At 35.5% G+C, this 19,293-nt stretch overlaps 9 protein-coding genes across 9 annotated transcripts; 6 read left to right on the top strand and 3 right to left on the bottom strand.

The window, feature by feature from the left end:
• Positions 1-4: 4 nt before the first annotated feature.
• Positions 5-1,833, top strand: DFA_05843 (uncharacterized protein; the record flags this gene model as incomplete). The annotated part of the gene is made up of 4 exons (XM_004361503.1): positions 5-455; positions 528-1,188; positions 1,348-1,394; positions 1,469-1,833. The coding sequence occupies 4 exons, from the start codon at positions 5-7 to the stop codon at positions 1,831-1,833; spliced, it is 1,524 nt and encodes a 507-aa protein (XP_004361560.1).
• A 266-nt stretch (positions 1,834-2,099) lies between these two features.
• DFA_05842 (RNA-binding region RNP-1 domain-containing protein) lies at positions 2,100-3,812 on the bottom strand (the record flags this gene model as incomplete). The annotated part of the gene is made up of 6 exons (XM_004361502.1): positions 2,100-2,165; positions 2,274-2,396; positions 2,479-2,609; positions 2,687-3,300; positions 3,379-3,593; positions 3,747-3,812. 6 exons carry the CDS (start codon positions 3,810-3,812, stop codon positions 2,100-2,102), a joined length of 1,215 nt encoding a protein of 404 aa, XP_004361559.1.
• Positions 3,813-4,184: 372 nt separating this feature from the next.
• DFA_05841 (uncharacterized protein) lies at positions 4,185-4,583 on the bottom strand (the record flags this gene model as incomplete). Its single annotated transcript, XM_004361501.1, has 2 exons — positions 4,185-4,377; positions 4,441-4,583. 2 exons carry the CDS (start codon positions 4,581-4,583, stop codon positions 4,185-4,187), a joined length of 336 nt encoding a protein of 111 aa, XP_004361558.1.
• A 531-nt stretch (positions 4,584-5,114) lies between these two features.
• On the top strand, positions 5,115-6,207 carry DFA_05840 (uncharacterized protein; the record flags this gene model as incomplete). Its single annotated transcript, XM_004361500.1, has 2 exons — positions 5,115-5,724; positions 5,810-6,207. 2 exons carry the CDS (start codon positions 5,115-5,117, stop codon positions 6,205-6,207), a joined length of 1,008 nt encoding a protein of 335 aa, XP_004361557.1.
• Positions 6,208-6,547: 340 nt separating this feature from the next.
• DFA_05839 (uncharacterized protein) lies at positions 6,548-7,221 on the bottom strand (the record flags this gene model as incomplete). The annotated part of the gene is made up of 2 exons (XM_004361499.1): positions 6,548-6,642; positions 6,747-7,221. 2 exons carry the CDS (start codon positions 7,219-7,221, stop codon positions 6,548-6,550), a joined length of 570 nt encoding a protein of 189 aa, XP_004361556.1.
• A 102-nt stretch (positions 7,222-7,323) lies between these two features.
• On the top strand, positions 7,324-8,280 carry DFA_05838 (uncharacterized protein; the record flags this gene model as incomplete). The annotated part of the gene is made up of 2 exons (XM_004361498.1): positions 7,324-8,039; positions 8,121-8,280. 2 exons carry the CDS (start codon positions 7,324-7,326, stop codon positions 8,278-8,280), a joined length of 876 nt encoding a protein of 291 aa, XP_004361555.1.
• A 1,208-nt stretch (positions 8,281-9,488) lies between these two features.
• On the top strand, positions 9,489-12,107 carry strn (WD40 repeat-containing protein; the record flags this gene model as incomplete). The annotated part of the gene is made up of 4 exons (XM_004361497.1): positions 9,489-9,644; positions 9,758-9,947; positions 10,011-10,723; positions 10,797-12,107. The coding sequence occupies 4 exons, from the start codon at positions 9,489-9,491 to the stop codon at positions 12,105-12,107; spliced, it is 2,370 nt and encodes a 789-aa protein (XP_004361554.1).
• Positions 12,108-12,565: 458 nt separating this feature from the next.
• On the top strand, positions 12,566-14,727 carry guaA (GMP synthetase; the record flags this gene model as incomplete). The annotated part of the gene is made up of 2 exons (XM_004361496.1): positions 12,566-13,010; positions 13,094-14,727. 2 exons carry the CDS (start codon positions 12,566-12,568, stop codon positions 14,725-14,727), a joined length of 2,079 nt encoding a protein of 692 aa, XP_004361553.1.
• A 1,594-nt stretch (positions 14,728-16,321) lies between these two features.
• On the top strand, positions 16,322-18,343 carry DFA_05835 (uncharacterized protein; the record flags this gene model as incomplete). Its single annotated transcript, XM_004361495.1, has 2 exons — positions 16,322-16,972; positions 17,054-18,343. The coding sequence occupies 2 exons, from the start codon at positions 16,322-16,324 to the stop codon at positions 18,341-18,343; spliced, it is 1,941 nt and encodes a 646-aa protein (XP_004361552.1).
• Between the last annotated feature and the right edge of the window lie 950 nt (positions 18,344-19,293).

Raw genomic sequence — 19,293 nt, 5'->3', positions numbered from 1 at the left:
TAAAATGGATGGAAATCCAAAAGAGACAACAAAACCATTCATAACTACTTATGGAGCAAACTTTTCTTTTGTTGGTAGAGATGAACCTATCGAGTTTATTATAAAAAACTCAAAAGAGGTCATTAAACACTTTAGTCTTTCATCTGAAGCATGGGTGCGATCATCAATGTTTATAGTTACAGGTGCCCCTGGAATTGGAAAAACTAGAATTCTATCTGAATTTCCATCCATTCTACACCAACAACTTAAAGATCGGGTAGCACATAGTGTCGGCCTCTATTTATCATTTGCCGATTATTACAACGTTGAATCAGAGAAAATATCTATTATGACATCATTTTCTCTCAGAGTCTTGTATGCCTATTTTAACCTCAGCATTGGTTTTTTTCAATTTTTGGATCTTTGGATCACTCAATTTCCAGGTATTCTTCTTTCTACTAATCTAGCGATGGAGTGTATAGAATATCAAGAGTCACTTCAAACAAATCTTTCAAAAAACAAACCCTTGGGAATATATATTGGAATAGACGACTCTCACCACTTACTTTTGGATTCAAGTCGTCACCAAGAGAAATTTTCAAAATTACAAACACTTCAGATGCAACTTGGGAGTTTCCAATGTAGTATTAATAGTATCTTTATTGTCCCTGTCATTGGTGGAGCAGAATCTATTGAGCATGGGTTTTCATCATCTTATCGTTACTATAGCGTTCCAGTTGACCAACTAGAAACCTTGTCACCCAATAGTCCAGTTCGACAAATTATATCCCAAACAAAGTTTAAAGACTATTGGGATTTACCAGCTTTCAAATATGCACTCATGTTTGTCGGTGGATGGCCAAGACTTTTAGAAACACTTTTAAATGTAATGAATGATATGGGAACGACAATTTATGCAACATACCAAGATTATCGAGAGGTTCTTACCCAGACACGTCATCGACTAGAAAAACATCTAGGTCTCGACACTGCAAACAACACCTTTTTTCCCACTTTATTGGCATATTCTATTACATGTAAAACTGTTTGGTCTTGGGAAACTAGTTGCCCAGAAGCAGATTCTCCCACATTTAAAGAGTTTGAACAACTTGGGGTGATTACAAGATACAATGATGGTGTTTGCTTTCCACTACTTTTTATAGATTGGAACTCCATTGATCTCCAAGAAGAACCCTCTTTTGGTCTTTTGTATGACCTTGTACATGGATTAGAGAATGAAAACTATTTTCTAAATTGGGAGAAATTCAGCAATCGTTTGCTCCAAGTCAAGTTAGCATTATTTTATTATCTAAATGTGGAATCAATCACTATCGCGGAACTGTTTACTGACAACTCTTACCATTGAAGATTAGGAAGAGGATTAAAGTCAACTTTATTACAAGTGGATTACCAAAGTAAATATATTTATTATTATTCAAAATATATTTAAAATCTACAATTTACTAATAACTAATATTCAATCAAAAAGGAAAAGAAGTACTACCAATAGACAAGAGATTCCTAGGGATTAAAAAAGAAACATTTTTAGGTGGCCATACTAGATTATTTCTTAAAGGAGAATCTTTAGATTTTGATTTCCTATCATTACTAACTGGGACGATTGATGGACCAAGAGTTTTCTTTGCATGTCAATCCAAACTAGAAATTAACCTTGTTAAAGAAGAATGGTCTAAGGCAATAGGTGACATGGCCTCCACTTTGCTTGAAATGTTATCTAAAAATGTAATTCATATTCCTTCAAATCAAAATGAAACAGTTCACTTTGTTGTAGTTGATAGAACAGCCTCTTTCTATTCTCCCAATTTCATTAATTTACTTCAACATCTTACTTGATAAATAAATACCTCTTGTTTGTTTTATATGTATTTAAACTTTTATTTTTAATTATTACTTGAGCAAGTGTAGGTGGTAGTTGTAGTAGGTAGCAGTAGATATTTGTCTAGATATTTTGAATCTACTTTTTTGTTATTGTTTGTTTGGTTTAGTTTAGTTGTTCATTATTAATTTAAATAATGATTTCCACATTTTCTTTTTTTTCTTTTTTTTCTTTTTTGTTTTGTTTTTTTTGTTCTCCTCCGTTTTGATCTTAATATTAACATTTATACACCGGGTGATTGTTGTTGTTGTTGTTGTTGTTGTTGTTGTTGTTTGGTGATATGGTAAAGCTACAATTGGCCAGTGGTAGCTCCATTTGGAACCTTGTCATTTTTGTTGATGGTGTTGATCGTAAACGATAATCTCAATACATTTCCATCAAGGCGAGTGTTATTTACAATCATCAATGCTTCAGTTGCCCATTTTACATCTGAAAACTCTATCAAACCCATTAATTTTGGTCCAGATGGTGGGAAGAATTTAATGGTATTTGGTGCATGTGTACCAGTATTAATAAACAACTAAAAAAAAATAGATAGGTTGGATTAGTTTTGATTGACCTCTAGAGAGAAAGTAGTACAGGCCTTTTTTGTTTAAACCTACATGAGTTAAATCTTTTTCTGTAAAAGAGGTTGGAACATTTATAAAGTAAAGTGTAGCTGATGGTTTATAAATATTTTTATAAGATCCAAGTCCTCCTTTTGTAAATCTGTTTAATGGTGAATCAGTAAAATCTAAAAATAAATAAAAAATTTAGTATATATTAAAAACGAAGCTAATCTACATCTATCTATCTATTTTCTTTTTTTACCTTTAGTTTTATCAGATTCTGAAATAGCAGGATGCTTTGAATGGAAAACAGAAAGTCTTTGACCAAAAATACTAGCACCATTTAAACAATGAATGGCAGTATCGGCTTGAATTCCATCGCCCATTTGAACCATGGCTCCTGATTTGGCACCTTGAAGCATTTTAATTTTGATGACGTTACCATAGAGACAAAAGAGGTTGAACAATTGGTCCGATGTGACACTGTCTGCAAGTCTATGAACCATAATTACTGTTTGTGAAGGTGGCTCAATGCCCATGGCACCTGGAGCGGCAGAATACATTCCATAGGGAGGGATACCCATTGTGGTGGCTGCCTGTTGACCCATCATCATGTATGGGCCAGCTGGCTTGGCATAGGTTGGATCCAGTTGTGCTGGATGAACGCCTGGAGCACCTGGTTGGGGGAATGGACTGTAACTTGGCAGTGAAAATCCTGGATGCTCTGATGTATAGTCATAGGTTTTATCATCATTTTGCTTTACATTCAAGGTTGCAACTCTAGCATAATCTATTTGCAAGGTACAACTTCCAGTATAAATATCTTGTCCATTTAATGCTTCCTTTGCTACCCATGCAGAATATGGTGATTCAAATCTAAAAATAAAAAAAAATTAATTAATAAATGATAGTTGTATCTATCTACTATTACTATTACTATTACTATCTACATACTCTACAAAAGCTTGTAAACCTTTCTTTTGGAAAATGACAATACGCAAAACACGTCCATATGGTGACATGATGGTATAAAGAGTGGATGTTGAAATGGGAAAGATTGGTGTAAGAATTGAACATAAAAGGATATTCGATGGGGATGTTGGTGTCTGAGCTCCTGATCCCTTTTTTGAACTATGCAAGTGTTGACTCTTGGAATATGAGAAATATATCTAAAAATAAAAGAGCGAGAGAAGAAAAGAGAAGCAATGCAATTAGTATTTGGTTTCTTTATGAATTCATTGAGTATTGGGGATGGAGAATCATATGATGATAATGATGATGATCAAAATGATTGGCAAGTTTTGGGGTAAGATGGTAATTACTTTTTGATTTTGGAATGTTATAGGATTGGTGGCGATGATGTTCGATGATGATTGAAGAGAATCCATTTCTATGAGTGCTTGACCTTTTCTTAAAAGACATACTGTGTGATGAGACGGCAAATGATTGGAATGGTTTTTGGATATATTTGAAGGGAGGGATAATGCCAAGAAGAAGTTTTGTCCATATGTATATGTATGTAGAGAGAGAGAGAAGAGAGAGATATTTATAGATAGAAAAAGAGAAAGAGAGAGAGAAGAAAGATATGGAAACACATTGTGAATAGAGAAGATAAGAATGTGGAATGTTAATGAAACCGTGGTTGGTGTGGATTTTGATCAAAAGAAAAAAAAACATGAATCATGTGATTGCAAGATCTGATGATCATATATGTGATTGATTCATGACGTTGTACCGATCATATGATCGGTGATATTAATTTATAAATAAGTATGCATACCTGACTCTACTCTTCCATATGATGACAAGAGTGTAGTTATTTCACCTTCTGTAGTAGTTTGTGGTAACCCACGGCAGTGGACAACTGCACTTGGCCCTATATGTTCCTCACTATGATGAATCATATCATCAAAGATAGATATCGATATAGAGATAGATACAAGTGTTAAAAATCTAGAAGATCAACTTTCAAAAAAATTTCAATCTCTTTCTTTTCTTTCTTTCTTTCTTTCATACCTTTCAATCAAACTAAGTTCACCACCTCCTCCTTCTCTTTCAAGCTTCATTCTCTTATGAAATGAGTCTCCATTTAAAGGATCATATGTTGCGCTAAATCCAGAGTCTTCTGGTTCTGCAAACTCTCTTTTTTTCATATCCATTCTTAAGTAGTTATTGTTTGTTCTTTGTAATAATAATAATAATAATAATAAATGATGAGTGATGTGATGTTGGTGTTGGTGTGTGTGTGATGGTGACTAGTGATGAACAAAACTATGACTATTATACAACAAAAAGAGGTAATAATGGTTTAATAGAGATTACTGAACATAATAAAAAAAGTAATTTGGTGAACCTCTTTGCAAAATCACAAACCCATACGAAAATTTTAAAAATAAATATTAATATTATTATTAATCAATTTAATGCGATATACCATACTTGGTTGGTTATTTTTAAATTATAAACTCTTTAGTTTGTTTATGATTAAAGTACTTTGACGAAATCGTCAAATCATACTATGTTAAAAAGTATACCTTTTATTCTTGAAGCTGAGCTGCTGCTTGTTTCAAAATAATTTTTTGGTTGAAGTTCATTTTTCATTCAGACTTTCATTCTCACTGGTCTCAGAGCCCATTCATTGATCATCAGAGAGATGACACATTTTAATTAAATTATCTCTATCTCTCTCTATGAAAAGGGTTATAACAAATACAATATTCTCATCCTCTTCACCTTCTTTGGTTGCAAGAAGATTGAGATGTACTACTAGTAAACAATCAACAATACTGCCGATAACAACAAAGTGTATTACTACAATCAATAATAATAATAATAATAATAATATATATAAATATCAACAAAAACATGCAAATCTAAACTACTATTCATTCTATTCTACTTCATCTGTAAATAATAATAATAATAAGAAAAATGAAGAAGAAAAAGAGGATAAAGAAGAGGATAAAGAAGAGGATAAGGATAAAGAAGAAGAGGAAGAAAAAGAAGAAGAGAAAAATGAAGAAGAGGAATGTCATGAAATCAATTTGGTACTTAGAAACGTACCAAGAGAACATAGAACCACTCTAGACCCCAATCCAAATGTATACCTTGTACGTGAGGCTGGTTCAACACCCAATGTCATAAGACCATTTGAATCGATAGCCAAACAATTTGGTTTCAAAGATCCATTCACTTTCTTGCAGTCTACTAGAAGTATTCCTTCCTTTGTATTCAAAGTTTTGCCATATATCTATACATTCTCATTTCCCAAATGGATTAATCAATCTGATTTTCTTTCGAGTATGTAATGAAAAACAATCTACTTTATGTTTACAATATAAATATGATGTATTAACCCTTTTTGTTCTTTCTTTTCTTCTTATAGATTCAGTGATTGGCTTATTGACAAGTTTTGAAGCAGCATTTGAAAATGATTTCGATAGAATGAAAGAAATGACTACACCGGCTGGATTGGGACAGTTATGTTTTGTTCGAGATGTCTTTGAAACTTGGTGTTGGGTAGATTATCAGATTGACTTTAAAACTGCCGATATTGTCTATTACGATTGTACAGTTGAAGCTGGTTTGATCATTGTCAATGTAACCTATAGATTAAATGCAGACTTTACTGCATATGGATCTGAAAAGGATGGTTCAGAGACATCAGTTTCCAACAATGGATACATTGTCAATGCATCATGGGTTTCGGAATTGCCAAAATCAGAAAATGAAGAGGATTTGGATTGGAAATTGGATATCGTCATTTCAAGCTTTTTCCGTTAACATTGGATTTATTATTATTATTATTATCTAATCAATAAAAGATGTAAAAAGTTGGTTGGTTGGATCGATCCTTCCACTCGCCCATCCATCCATATTCTTTTTTGATTATAATATTATCTCTTGTTTTATATTATATGTACATATGTTGTTGTTGTTGTTGTTTAAAATCCAAGTGTGTTACATCAAAGACTGACTTTCCAGCAGTCTAGATTTCTAATAATAACCATGTATGATGTTTTCCAAAACTGTGAAACTTCTTCTTCTTCTTATTTGGTGTTGTTAAATATATATACAATTGGAGGATAGGATTGGATTCCCTCCTCCTCCACTTTCTTTTTCTTTACCAATTTCGTTGCTCGTTCATATATTGTTCATATTCTGATGCATAGTATGCAATTTCTTCAATTTCTTCCCTTTCTAATCTCTCTCTTTCTTCTATTTCCAACAAAGCTGTCAAACAACAACAACAAGAAGAAGATAATGATGTCAATGACTTTTCGAATATTAGATTGGAAATCATTCTTTTTGTTGTAACTTACCCATTTCCTCCATATCTACATAGGCTTGTAACTCTAAAAGTAATTGTTCTTGTTCTTCTTCACTCAACATAAAGAAACGGGGGTCTTGTTGCTCACCATCATCTTCAGAGGAGGAGTATTGTGGTTGTAGTTGAGACGACGAGGTTCTAGAGGAGGAAGAGGAGGAAGAATCTGCCATTTGAAAGTCTAGTTTCATTGCATCATACTCTTTTAATAATGTTGATTTAATATTGATATTTGCTTTAAGTGGAGACTTGGGAGGAATTGCACCATGCTTTGGTTGTGCTACTGCTACTTGACCATTACCACTACTGCTACTGCCCTTTGCTCTTTCACTTTGTACCAATGATTTTCTAACTTCTTGTATTCTATCAAAACATCGTTGTTTCAATCTTTCTTTAATCTCTACATGTGATCGATCTATCCCACGTATATTCTTCATCTTTTCAATATGTGATTGTGTTATCTTATTCATTTTCTATCTATTCTATTCTCTGTATGTATCTTTTAAAGAAAAATGAATAAATAAAATAATAAACTTTCTGCTGCTCAAACTTCAAGTTGTCAAAAAGGGAAAATGTTCTTCGAAAAAGTAGTTGTTTCAAGTGCTCTCACACTCTCAATGAATAATAGTAATAGTAATAATAATGATGGAGATGTATATATACCATACTTTTTAAAAGATGGATATGTTAGTAGTAATAATAGTGATAGTAAAGATGAAGTTGTAACGAAGAACAAAGATGCATCATCGGTCGAGTTGTCGATGATTCAACATTACAAAAAGTATCAATCGGCATTTGAACAAATTAGTCAGAACTTACAGACATGGCAAATGTATGAACAATCAAGTAGCAACCTATTAAAGAGTTTGTCGTCGGTACTAGAACGATTCAAATTGTTAATGAGTGTTGATGAAAAGAGATTGTTTCATCATTTTAATAACAATCATGTGAATGATAATGATGATCGTCATCATTCTAAATCATCATCATCATCTGGAGACGTTGACAATGACAGTTTAATCATGGTCGATAACAAAGCAAAACATGCACTCAAGGTAGAAGAGATAATGCGTGCTATTCTTCGATACAATGAATCAAAGAGACAAGTTATCAACAAACTACAAAACACTGCCAATGAAATGGAATCTTATTGGATCAAGAATTGTTCGTTTACAAACGATCAAAAGTATTTCAAGACTATTGATTTCAATAGTGGTACCTACTCTACACCTCCTCTTGCTTTGATTCAAGAATGGTTAGAGTATATCATTAAATCTTTCAAATTAGAGTATGTTTGATGGATAACATTAAAGAATCTTTGGTTCATACTCATATATTCATATATATTCTTCTTCTTTTAAATTTGTAGATTCCAAAGAAAGGATTCATTAATATTAAAGATAGATTATACAATGGATATGGAAACATTTATGAATCTCATTGAAGAATGGGAATATAAATCATTATTGGATATTGCAAAGATAAAGGATATGTTGGTACAAACTCAAGGTGTAATTAGTGAGGATTAATCCTTTACATTTTATCTCTAAAAGGACATTAATAGATAGAAAGAAACAATGGATTCCATAAAACCAAAAAGATTTGTAGCTCTCTCTCTCTCTCTCCTGTCACCCAAACAACCATGGTTGTAAGAAGAGAAAGTTCCATTGAACCAACAACAGCAGCATATATGGGTGGTATGAATAACGACGGTATTCCACCAACGCATATATAGGCCAATGATCATTATTGCAATGTATACCATTGTACAGTTTCTTTTCTTTTGAAATAAAGATTATTTATTCATAAATAAATGAATGATTATTATTATTATCCAAATCAAACCAACCATTAAAATTGTATTCCTACTTAAATAATACAATGCATTATTAATAATAGTTGTGTGTTGAGTTGGAGTGTTAGAGTGTTGAGTTGAGTTGATATTAGAAGATGATTTCGTTGATTAGTTTTGATTATCAAAGACAGAATAAGTATTTTGATCTTGTAGTTCATCTAGTTTTCTTTGGATCGTTTCTATAACCTGATCACTAGCTCCTTGTAGAAAGAGATGTGTATCATCGAGTGATATAACAACGAAATGTTCTTGTTTCTCTAACCATAATACAAATTGTTTTGTTGGTGGGTCACTATAGAGAGAGGGATGATGATGATTAGATTGATTAGATGATCACAATGATGATGTCCGAGCACTATAGTTTAATATATCATACCACTCTAAAAAGAAACCTCTGTAAACATGAACCATAATGACTATATACTATACTCTATGTATCGTATATACTAACAATAACAATAAACTAGTAGTTGTGAATTAATAAAAAGAATAGAGAATAGATAGATAGATGGATACAGAGATGAAGTAATCCCATCAAAATTATTAATAAAAATATTTAAAAATAATTTGCTGCTGGTGTTATCTTTGGCGGGTTGGGTTCTCCAAAGGATCTACAATACAAGTGTCACTTATTTATTTGTTTATCTAGATTGGTTTGATTTGGTTTGGCTGGGTTGACCTTGTCATCTACTTCTTTTGCATTATACATTTTGTCAATCAATCGAGCAGAGAGAGAATCATATAAGAGTTTATTTACATCATCAATCATCCATCATCATCATCAATCATCCATCATTATTGTATAAGCACAACAAAAGAAGAGATAGAGATAGATAAAGTGAAAGAGAATACATATAGATAGAAGAGAGAGAGAGATACCAAATGAATTATTCATCAAATGATTCAAATGGTTTTCAACAACCAATGGTCCACGGACCAGAGTACACAATGCCAAAGATATTGGACTATCTACAGACAGAATGGTATAAATATGAAGTAGATAGATCTCATTGGGTTAGTGAGAAATCTGATTTAATCGTATGTTTAAACAAAACAGATAAATGAATTATTATTATATCATGAAACTGACTGATCATCATCATTCATCATTCAACACATCACATGATAATAAATAGTCACGAATTACAAAGTTGGAATCTGAAAGAAAGACACAAGAATCAATCAAGAATGATTTATTTAGACGAGTTAGAATGTTAGAGTATGCTCTACATCAAGAGAGATTAAAGAACAATCAAACCTATCGAGACCAATACAAAGATAACAAACAGCAACAACAACAAACCATCGAAAAATCAGAACAATTAACAACTACTCTAAAGAGTATGTATGACTAAGCTATAAGATATGTCATTTGATTTTACTAATACTTTTTTGTTATTATAGGTCAATCACAAAGTAATCTAACGAGAGATAGAATCAGAAAATATCTAAAATCAATGGATATCAATGACTTTATTGTTAGTAAACCTCATAGTAATGCCAACAACAATACTGGTAATGGAATAGAGTATAATAATGGAATTCATAGTAATACATCTCATCAACAACAACAAGTTGATGAAGAAGATGAAGGACCAACAACTGCTATAATGGATGTATCTGCGTTAAAGAAACTACAAGCATTACATCAACAACAACAACAACAAGCAGAATCAACAAAACAAAAATTACTTGAAGAAGTTGGTCCAAATGGTGGTGGTGGTGGACATATCAATGGAGGATTGGGATTAGGATTAGGAGGAATACCAGAGTCATTATCAGACTTGGCATCATCATTGGATTCTCTATCTAGTGATATTGCTGGATCGAGTGTAGAGTCTTTGGATCAATTGGAAAGTCTAAGAAATCAATTCAACGACTCTTCCGATAGTTTCAACAACGCAGCTGGAACCTCACCTGTTGATTCAAATGAATCACTCTCTTCTTTACTTTCAAAGAAACAATCATCTTTTGAACATCAACAACAATCATCATCATCAACAATTGATAATAATAGTGTAATAGATAATAACAGTGTAATTCATAGTAGTAATAATAATAACAATAATAATCAAACATCAAGTAATAATGAACCATCATATGATTCACTTAATGAGGTAAGTAGAAATATTATTATTTAAATCAAAGATAAACTCAACTAATGATTGATTCTTCTTTCTTTTTTTTCAGGACTTTTTCAATAAACTTTCATCAAACTCAAAGGGTAGAATGAAAATCAAGGGATTAAATAATATTAAATTTGGAATGGATGAGGATTCATCATCATCACAAGGAGGATCACTTGGAGGAGGATCTTCGACTGTAAAGAAAAAGGGTGGTACTCTGACACCGGTGGGCAGTCTTAGCAAGCGCACAGGCAAGAGCTTGTCGCAGTTTGGCGCACAGGATTTAAGCGATCTCAAGTTGGACGATAGTAGCATTGGCAGTGGAGGAGGTATGATGCGTGGAGGCAGTGGCATTTTCAGCTCTAGCACGGGTATGGCCGACTCTTCTCGCACCTGGAGATTCAGATACACTTTGAAATCACATTTGGATGGCGTGCGATCGATCTCATTTGACAGCGACAATCTCCTCGTCAGTGGGTCTGAGGATCATACGGTAAAGGTATGGAATCTGCAGCAGTTGGTACCCACCACCAAAAAGGCATCGACTGTTGAGGTGGAACCAATCTGCACGATGCGTGGACATCAAGGCCCGGTGTTTACCGTTGCATTGGCCGACAAGTACATCTACTCTGGTGGCTCAGACTGCATCATCAAGCAGTGGGCAATGCCCGCACCCGACGCTGACCCCTATCACGGATATGGAACCGTGTCCCCACACTTGCGTGGTGATCTTGTCGGTCACACTGACGCTGTCTGGCATGTCATCACTACCCCTGGTGGGTCAGGACGTGTCATCTCGGCATCGGCCGACGGCACTATACGTGTATGGGACAATAACCGCGAAGTACGTCGCTTCACCACCGAGACACGCGGTGTCGTTCCCACGAGCATATCCGTGTCCGAGTCGGAACCCAACCACCTCTTTATCGGCTACAGCGACAGTGCATTGAGCGAGATTGATATTGAAGCCGGACACATTGTGCGTCAGTACAAGACGGGCAACACATTTGCCAGCGCTGGCGACGAGCAGATCAACAAGGTCCTCGCACATCCCTTCCTCCCACTGGCCATCACCGGTACCGAAGACAAAAAGATTGAGTTTTGGGACACTGCCAGTGGAGAGATTGTCCATTCGATGGTTGCACACTCTGACGCCATTACATCGCTGGCTATCGACCCTTCAGGACTGTACTTGGCCAGTAGTTCACATGATCCCTCTGTACGTTTCTGGGATATTGCAAGCAAAACCTGTTTGCAGGATCTTAATTCACATCGACCTAAATACGACGAATCTACTCATTCTATAGCTTATCATCCAACCAAAGGTTATTTTGCATCAAGTGGTGCTGATTCTGTCATTAGAATACATCAATAATCAATCCAAAATAAATAAATAATAAATAATAAATCCTTAGAATTATAAATTAAATATTAATAGTGCAGTGGACTACTATACTATCTGTTGACCAGTTCCCAAACCAGGGAGACATTGGTATGGATGGATGCTACGGTTTGACTCAAAAAACTTGATGATGATGATAACAATCGGGCCGTGTCATCAAAGGTAAACTTTCGTCTTTTTATCAATCTTTGTCATTCTTGATGTTCGGTTTATACCAAATTTACCGAATTTCATTTATTTTTAATTTTGGTGTACTTTGAACGAGTCGTGCTCTCACAACCTACCAATGATAAAGATGATCGTTTTCATTCATTATTCTTGGGGGGTAACCCTACCCCAAACAAATAATTATCATTATTTATATATATATATATACATTCATTTATTATCTATTATTTTATTATTATTATTCATTCATCAATTATTAAATTATGACATCACCAGTTATTTCAACACCACCAATTGCAACACGTGAAGGAGGAATATCAAGTGTAGCAGTTGAAGACATTGCAACTGTTCATGCAGATGAAGTCATATTGATCTTGGACGCAGGATCACAATACAGCAAGGTGATTGATCGTAGAGTCAGAGAGTTGAATGTAGCCTCTGAAATACATCCATTCAATACACCTATACTTCCATTGTTGGCAAGAGGCAATATCAAAGCAATCATCATTTCAGGTGGTCCAGAAAGTGTATACTCGTCAAAGGCTCCCCAATATGATCCTGATTTGTTCAACCTTGCCAATACCGTTCACAAGGATATCCCTATCCTTGGTATCTGCTATGGTATGCAACTAATGATGTTCATATTTGGTGGTAAAGTTGAAAAAAATGATCATCGTGAAGATGGTGTTCATCATGTTCATATTAAACGTAAGAATAGAAATATAGAAAGATAGAAATAGTAATCTAAATAATACTCATACTCTATTCTCTTTTTCTTTTTCTTTTTTTAGAATCAATATTATTTAAAGATTTAGCTGAATCTGAAAAGGTATTGTTAACTCATGGTGATAGTGTAACTATGGTTGCTCCAGGATTCAAAGAGATTTGTAAATCTGATGGAGGTGTGATTGCCGGTGTAGAAGATGAAAAGAGAAAGATGTACGGATTGCAGTTCCATCCAGAGGTTGATTTGACCACCAATGGCAAGAAGATCTTGGAAAACTTTTTGTTTGGTATTGCCGGTTGCAAGGGAAGCTATACTTTGGAGGATAGAGAGTCGATTGCTATCAAGGAGATCCAGCAGACTGTCGGTACTGGCAAGGTGCTTGTGCTCGTCAGCGGGGGTGTCGACAGTACCGTCTGTGCTGCTCTTTTGACCAAGGCTATTGGCGCCGAACGTGTCGTTGCGTTGCACATTGATAACGGGTTTATGCGTCACCACGAGAGCAAGAATGTCGAGACTGCACTTGGCGTGCTCGGTCTGCACTTGATCGTCGTCGACGCGAGCCAAGCCTTTTTCAACGGCACTACGACTATTGCTGGCAAGGTCACTGACAAGCTCTGTATCACTGTCCACCCTGAAGAGAAGAGAAAGATCATTGGTGACACGTTTATGCGTGTGGCAGAGGACGAAGTACGCAAGCTTGGTCTCGACCCAAACCACGTGTTTTTGGCACAGGGTACTCTGCGTCCAGACCTCATTGAATCGTCTTCCAAGACAGTGTCGGGTGTTGCCGACGTCATCAAGACCCACCACAACGACACTGAACTCGTCCGTCTGCTCCGTGCAACCGGTCGTGTCGTCGAACCACTGCGCGACCTCCACAAGGACGAGGTCAGAGAGCTCGGCAAGTCGCTCGGCCTCTCAGAGAGCCTCGTCTGGCGCCAGCCATTCCCCGGACCCGGTCTTGCCATCCGTATCATCTGCGCTGAACGCCCATTCATTGACGCCAAGTTCCAATTGACCTGCTCTGTCCTACACCACCTCATCCGCGGAACCGGCGCACCCGACGTGGACACTGGCGACAAGATCGACCAACATCTTCGTGAAATGGGCTGTCTTGAGCGTATTCGTCGCAGCGGGGCGTCGATCAACCCCATCCTCCTCCCCGTCCAAACCGTCGGTGTCCAAGGTGACGGCAGAACCTACTCGTATGTAGCCGCACTCTCGCAGTCGGGTGAGCCAGACTGGGAAGTTCTCTTTTTGCTCGCCAAGGTCATCCCTAAAGTTTGCCACAATGTCAACCGTGTCGTCTATATCTTTGGAAAGCATATCGCCGAACCCACCCTCATCGAACAAATCACACCCACCCGTTTGGTGCCAGAGACCATCGCACAGTTGCAAAAGGCCGATCACGCAGTCAACCAAGTTTTACTAAAGTATGGTCTCATCAGAGCACTCTCTCAAGTGCCAGTCATCCTCTTCCCCATCTCATTTGACCAAGACCAAACCCGTTCCATTGCCATCCGTACCTTTATCACCAACGATTTTATGACTGGTGTCCCTGCTGTCCCAGGTACCGACGCCATGCCACTAGCATGTCTCCAAGAAATGGTCAAAGATATTTTAACAAATACCCCTGGTATTTCACGTGTAGTATATGATTTAACTAGTAAACCACCTGGTACAACTGAATGGGAATAAAAGAGGTAAAAAAAACAAAATAAAATTTATAAAATAAAGAAATAAATAGAAAATATATATTTCTTTATGAATCAAAATAATAACAATGACAATTCAATTAAACAAATCTTACTGGAAAGGATTGGTGGATTGGATGGACAAATGTAATGCTGCAAACTTACAACCAGGATTACTCTATTGAAAAATAGAGATTTTAATAATGTAGTTTTTTGGTTTTAGAATTCACGTGATAATTGGTCAAATATCTTTTCTAGTTGTAATCAATACACATGGTTGGACAGGGGTGTTGAATCATGGATGAACACGTATCTTCAAATTTTGGAACCCCTTCCTTAGATTCTAATCTAATCTTGTCCATTTTGAAGTTTTAAAATTAAATAGTTCTGTTGTGTGTTATGGCAAATCGGTGACCATCACTATATGAGGGGAGCCCCCTCCTGAAAAAACTAAAGAGTCACTGCTCAAAAGACACCGCAACGACAATAGTTGATCGAAGCCCCGTCCTTCAAAATCAAACTAAAGTGTGGCTAAAGGGTTGATCATACAAAAAAAAGTGTCATATCCCCATTGGCGCCCCATCTATCAAACATCAACCCGTAAAACATCAAAAGAGGTTTTCACCTTTTTTGGACATTCACACGGTCGAAAAAACAAGCCTAGGGACGCGGCCTTAGTACCCACATTGTTTGTTTGCGCGCGTGTTGCAACGAAAATCGAGGATACCACAAAAATCCCCCACACTTTTATGCTTCGGTTGTTGTTGATGATCAGGATCCATCGATCCCCATTCCTTCGCAGGTTCAAAGATTTATTTTTGTTTTGTTATATTTTTTTTATATATAATTTGATCAACATAAATCCTCTAGAACCTAACCTAGTTAATTTCTTTATTCTTTCTTCCTTCTCTATCTATCTATATATATCTATCTATTAATTAATAGACCCAATATTTATTTATATAACCACTCTTCTTTGCCTTTCATAGTAAAAATCGGTTCACCTTTTCAGATTCCTCACACGAGATTCCTTCACGATTATTCCTCTCGTGGCTTTTGACAAGATATTTTTTATGTTTTAAACCATCGAAAGAGAGAGAGATTGTTAACTTTATCTTGGGGCTCACCACTGCACAACCTACCCTATTTTTTTTCACACGACAATCAGAGGGTCTCATCTCTCGGTTCCCACCCCCGTAATATCGGAGCATCCAACACAAACACCATTGAACAGAACACAACCAACCAATAGACAATTAATTGATTTTAATTATTTAATTAAATCATCAGACAACTCTAGACTCTTATCGATTTATCCTTCCCCCATTGAACTTTTTTTTTAAAATAGACGTTCATCTATTATCATCATCATCATCAAATCCACTTCCCTTTCCTTCTATAGTATTATAGTTTGTTAACAACCAAACAAACAAACAAAAGAGAAAAAGACCAAGGTTTAGAATAATATGTGGAATAAATATACATTTATTTCCATGCTGTTCCAACTCTATGATCAAATATCCCCAAAGTATCCAGATGCTATTAGGGGGAGAATAAGTGTATGGACTCTTCATTTTATCAACTTTAACAAGGGGACAATGACAGAGAGATTCAGAAATTCAATCTATTCATTCTCTCAATTTGTTGATCCCTCTGTCAGAAATTCATCATCCAAACATGATAGTCTTGGTGATGAAACCGAAAAAGGTGGTAATGGTGTCATATCAATCGACGATAATAATAATAATAATAATAATTTCAACATTAAACATAAAAGTGTGGAATTAAACAATATATTATCAACATCAAAATCAACAGATAGTTTTGCAAGTGATGAAAATAACAAGAGAAACAAAAGATCAGCCATGGCCATTTCGACATCAATATCAACCTCTTCCAACATTACCATCAACAAAACAATTGGAGAACAACTAAGAGAAGAAGCCATCAATGATCAGCTGACTGAAGGTTCCTATGAAAGATACTTTAATACGATTGCCTATCGAAAGGTAGTTGTTTTGGTATGTGCTGCCATTGTTCTTCAATTGGCTTTGACTGGTGCCACTTATGTAAAGTTTGGAAATTATGTATTTATGCGTGATGCAGCTGTCACAACTGAATTGGCCACTACCATCATTGCAGCACTCACTGTCATCTTTTTCCCAAAATCTACATCAAGAGTTCAAGTAGTCTATCTACTTATTCTACTTTTAACAAATAATATGACTAGATTAATGTGGGAAGATTGGGTATGTACAAAAATATATACATATATAAATATACAAATATATCAACCTAATACTTACATATTTATTTAATGATTTATTTAGTTTCCACCATTTGAACCATCATATCAAATGTTTATTTGGATTAATTTATCATTACCAACAGCGAAATTTTCTAGATCAATTTGGACGGGGACGATTGGTATAGTTTCAATTGTTATCATTCGTATTGCTCAAGAGTATGATACAGTCGCCAATGTCATTGTTACGCAGGGTGGTGCCTACTTTTTGTACCAAGTGTCGGCAGCGTTTGGTCAAAGAATCATCGAGGTTGCTCAACGTTGTCTGTTCACCGAGTTGGTCAATATCGATCCTTTCCGATCACCAATTGAACTCTACCATATCTTTCACCGTTTCTATATCAGTCAGTCGAGTAGACTCACTCTCAAGTTTAGAGATGCACTGATCGAGAGTAGATTCCACGAGTTTTACGCCAAAGAATCCACTCTAGAGTTGGGTGTCGTATTCTCGACCGTCATTACCAGCATCTACTATGTCATCCAAGATATCCACTATTGCAAGCCCGGAACCTTACCCTTTTATATTGCATTACGTTTCGCAGTCATCATTCCACTCACTTGCAGTTTGTTGTACGTGTCTGTACTGAGAAAGAAAACTCCATTCAAGGCCGACTTTATTGCACTCATCATATTGATCATTTTAGAGATTGTCCAAGTAGCCATGTACACACAGACCAACAGTTTGTATGGTTCATTCTACTACTTTGGTGGTGTCATGCGTGTTTTGACACTTGGATCGGCCCAACTCTTCTTCCTATTCTTTGCCGTCTTGCTGCCATTTAGTTTTATCATTGTGCCATTTGCATTGACCCTTTTCGCACCGTCGTCCAGTATCAACTACCTCCTTTTCCTCATCATCTTTGCCATCGTTGTCGCCAGTTTCAATTATCTCCGTGAACAAAATCAACGTCTCCGTTTTTTGGTCAAGTATCTTGCCACTGAAGCTTTGGAATATGAATCTGATAGACTCAAAGCATTGGAAGTAAAGAATCAAAACAAAGATCAAACCAGTGGACAAGAAAAACAACAACAAGAACAACAAGAACAATCATCTGCAGTGGAACTTGAAACGATTGTTGTTTCTTCGGAACCAAATACAGTAGCAGAACAAGAGAAAAAGGATGTACCATTGAATACATCAGTTATCATTTCAGAAAGTGACAACTCAACTAGTAGTAGCGCCAACTCAACTCCAAGAAGAAAAAATATTTTGAGAAAAGAATCATTAATGAACAATAGTCAAAATAGTATTAGCAGTAGTAGAAGTAGTAGTAGTTGTTCTGATGACAATAACTCTACCTCTAGTCAATCATAATAATAATAATAACAACAACAACAACAACAACACATTGTAAAATACCCTTCATTTATCAACCAACCAACCAACAAACATTTCATCCAGGCAAAATCATTTTTCCTTCCTCTAAACATACATCGACATCCACATTTTTTTTGAGCCTTTCAAACAAACCCAAGTACAAGAGTTTGCAAATCAATAACTACAGAAACATTTTTTCCCAATCCAAACAAAACAAAACAAAACAAACAGAATTATATCATTAGTTTTACAACTTGAATCAAATTCACCAGAATAAAGAGATTTATCATTAGGTCTTACATCCCACCATATTGACAACGAGCTAATTCCAAATCATCTTTTTCTCAAAGGTTAAAGACAGAGGTTGCAGGTGTCTAGCAGCACTCACTACTATTGGTACAAATAATTGACATTTTAAAAGATCTAGAGCCGTTCATCAAGATTAAGAAGAGGCCTTTGATGTATGCTATAAATAAATAATAATAAAAATTATTTTGACCTAATTAAATATACATGTATTTCTTGGAAATTGATTGTTTGTTTCAAAAATTTCTTTCTCCGAGTTTCATTTTGAAAACGACACCAGAACATATATTTTATGAATTGTAGAGATAGTCTCTTGATAAAATGTCAGAAAAAGTACAATCTCAATCTCTAAATGATATCGATCAATTAACTCATCAACTTGTTTAGTATGAGACTGTTTACCAGCCTTGTTATAAAATACAATTTTACTAATCAACAAATTATTCTTTTCCCCAACCATTTTACTTCAATTTTTGTTAGAGAATCATACCTTGTTATGGATAAACTTATTTCCAACTGTATCATCAAAGAACAAGCCAGGGTCCTAGTGACGGGTAACCCTGGTATTGGAAAGAGAATGTTCCTTACATATTTGTTTTATTCAATCAGAAACTGCCCCGACAAGGACATTGTGTTTTAAA

Source organism: Cavenderia fasciculata, assembly GCF_000203815.1.
Source record: "Cavenderia fasciculata unplaced genomic scaffold Scf_Dfasci-G-o-80e12.f1-5, whole genome shotgun sequence".
NCBI classification, from domain to species: Eukaryota; Evosea; class Eumycetozoa; order Acytosteliales; family Cavenderiaceae; genus Cavenderia; species Cavenderia fasciculata.
The sequence above is the reverse complement of the archived record's forward strand: the minus strand, read 5'-3'. Positions and strand labels throughout refer to the sequence as shown.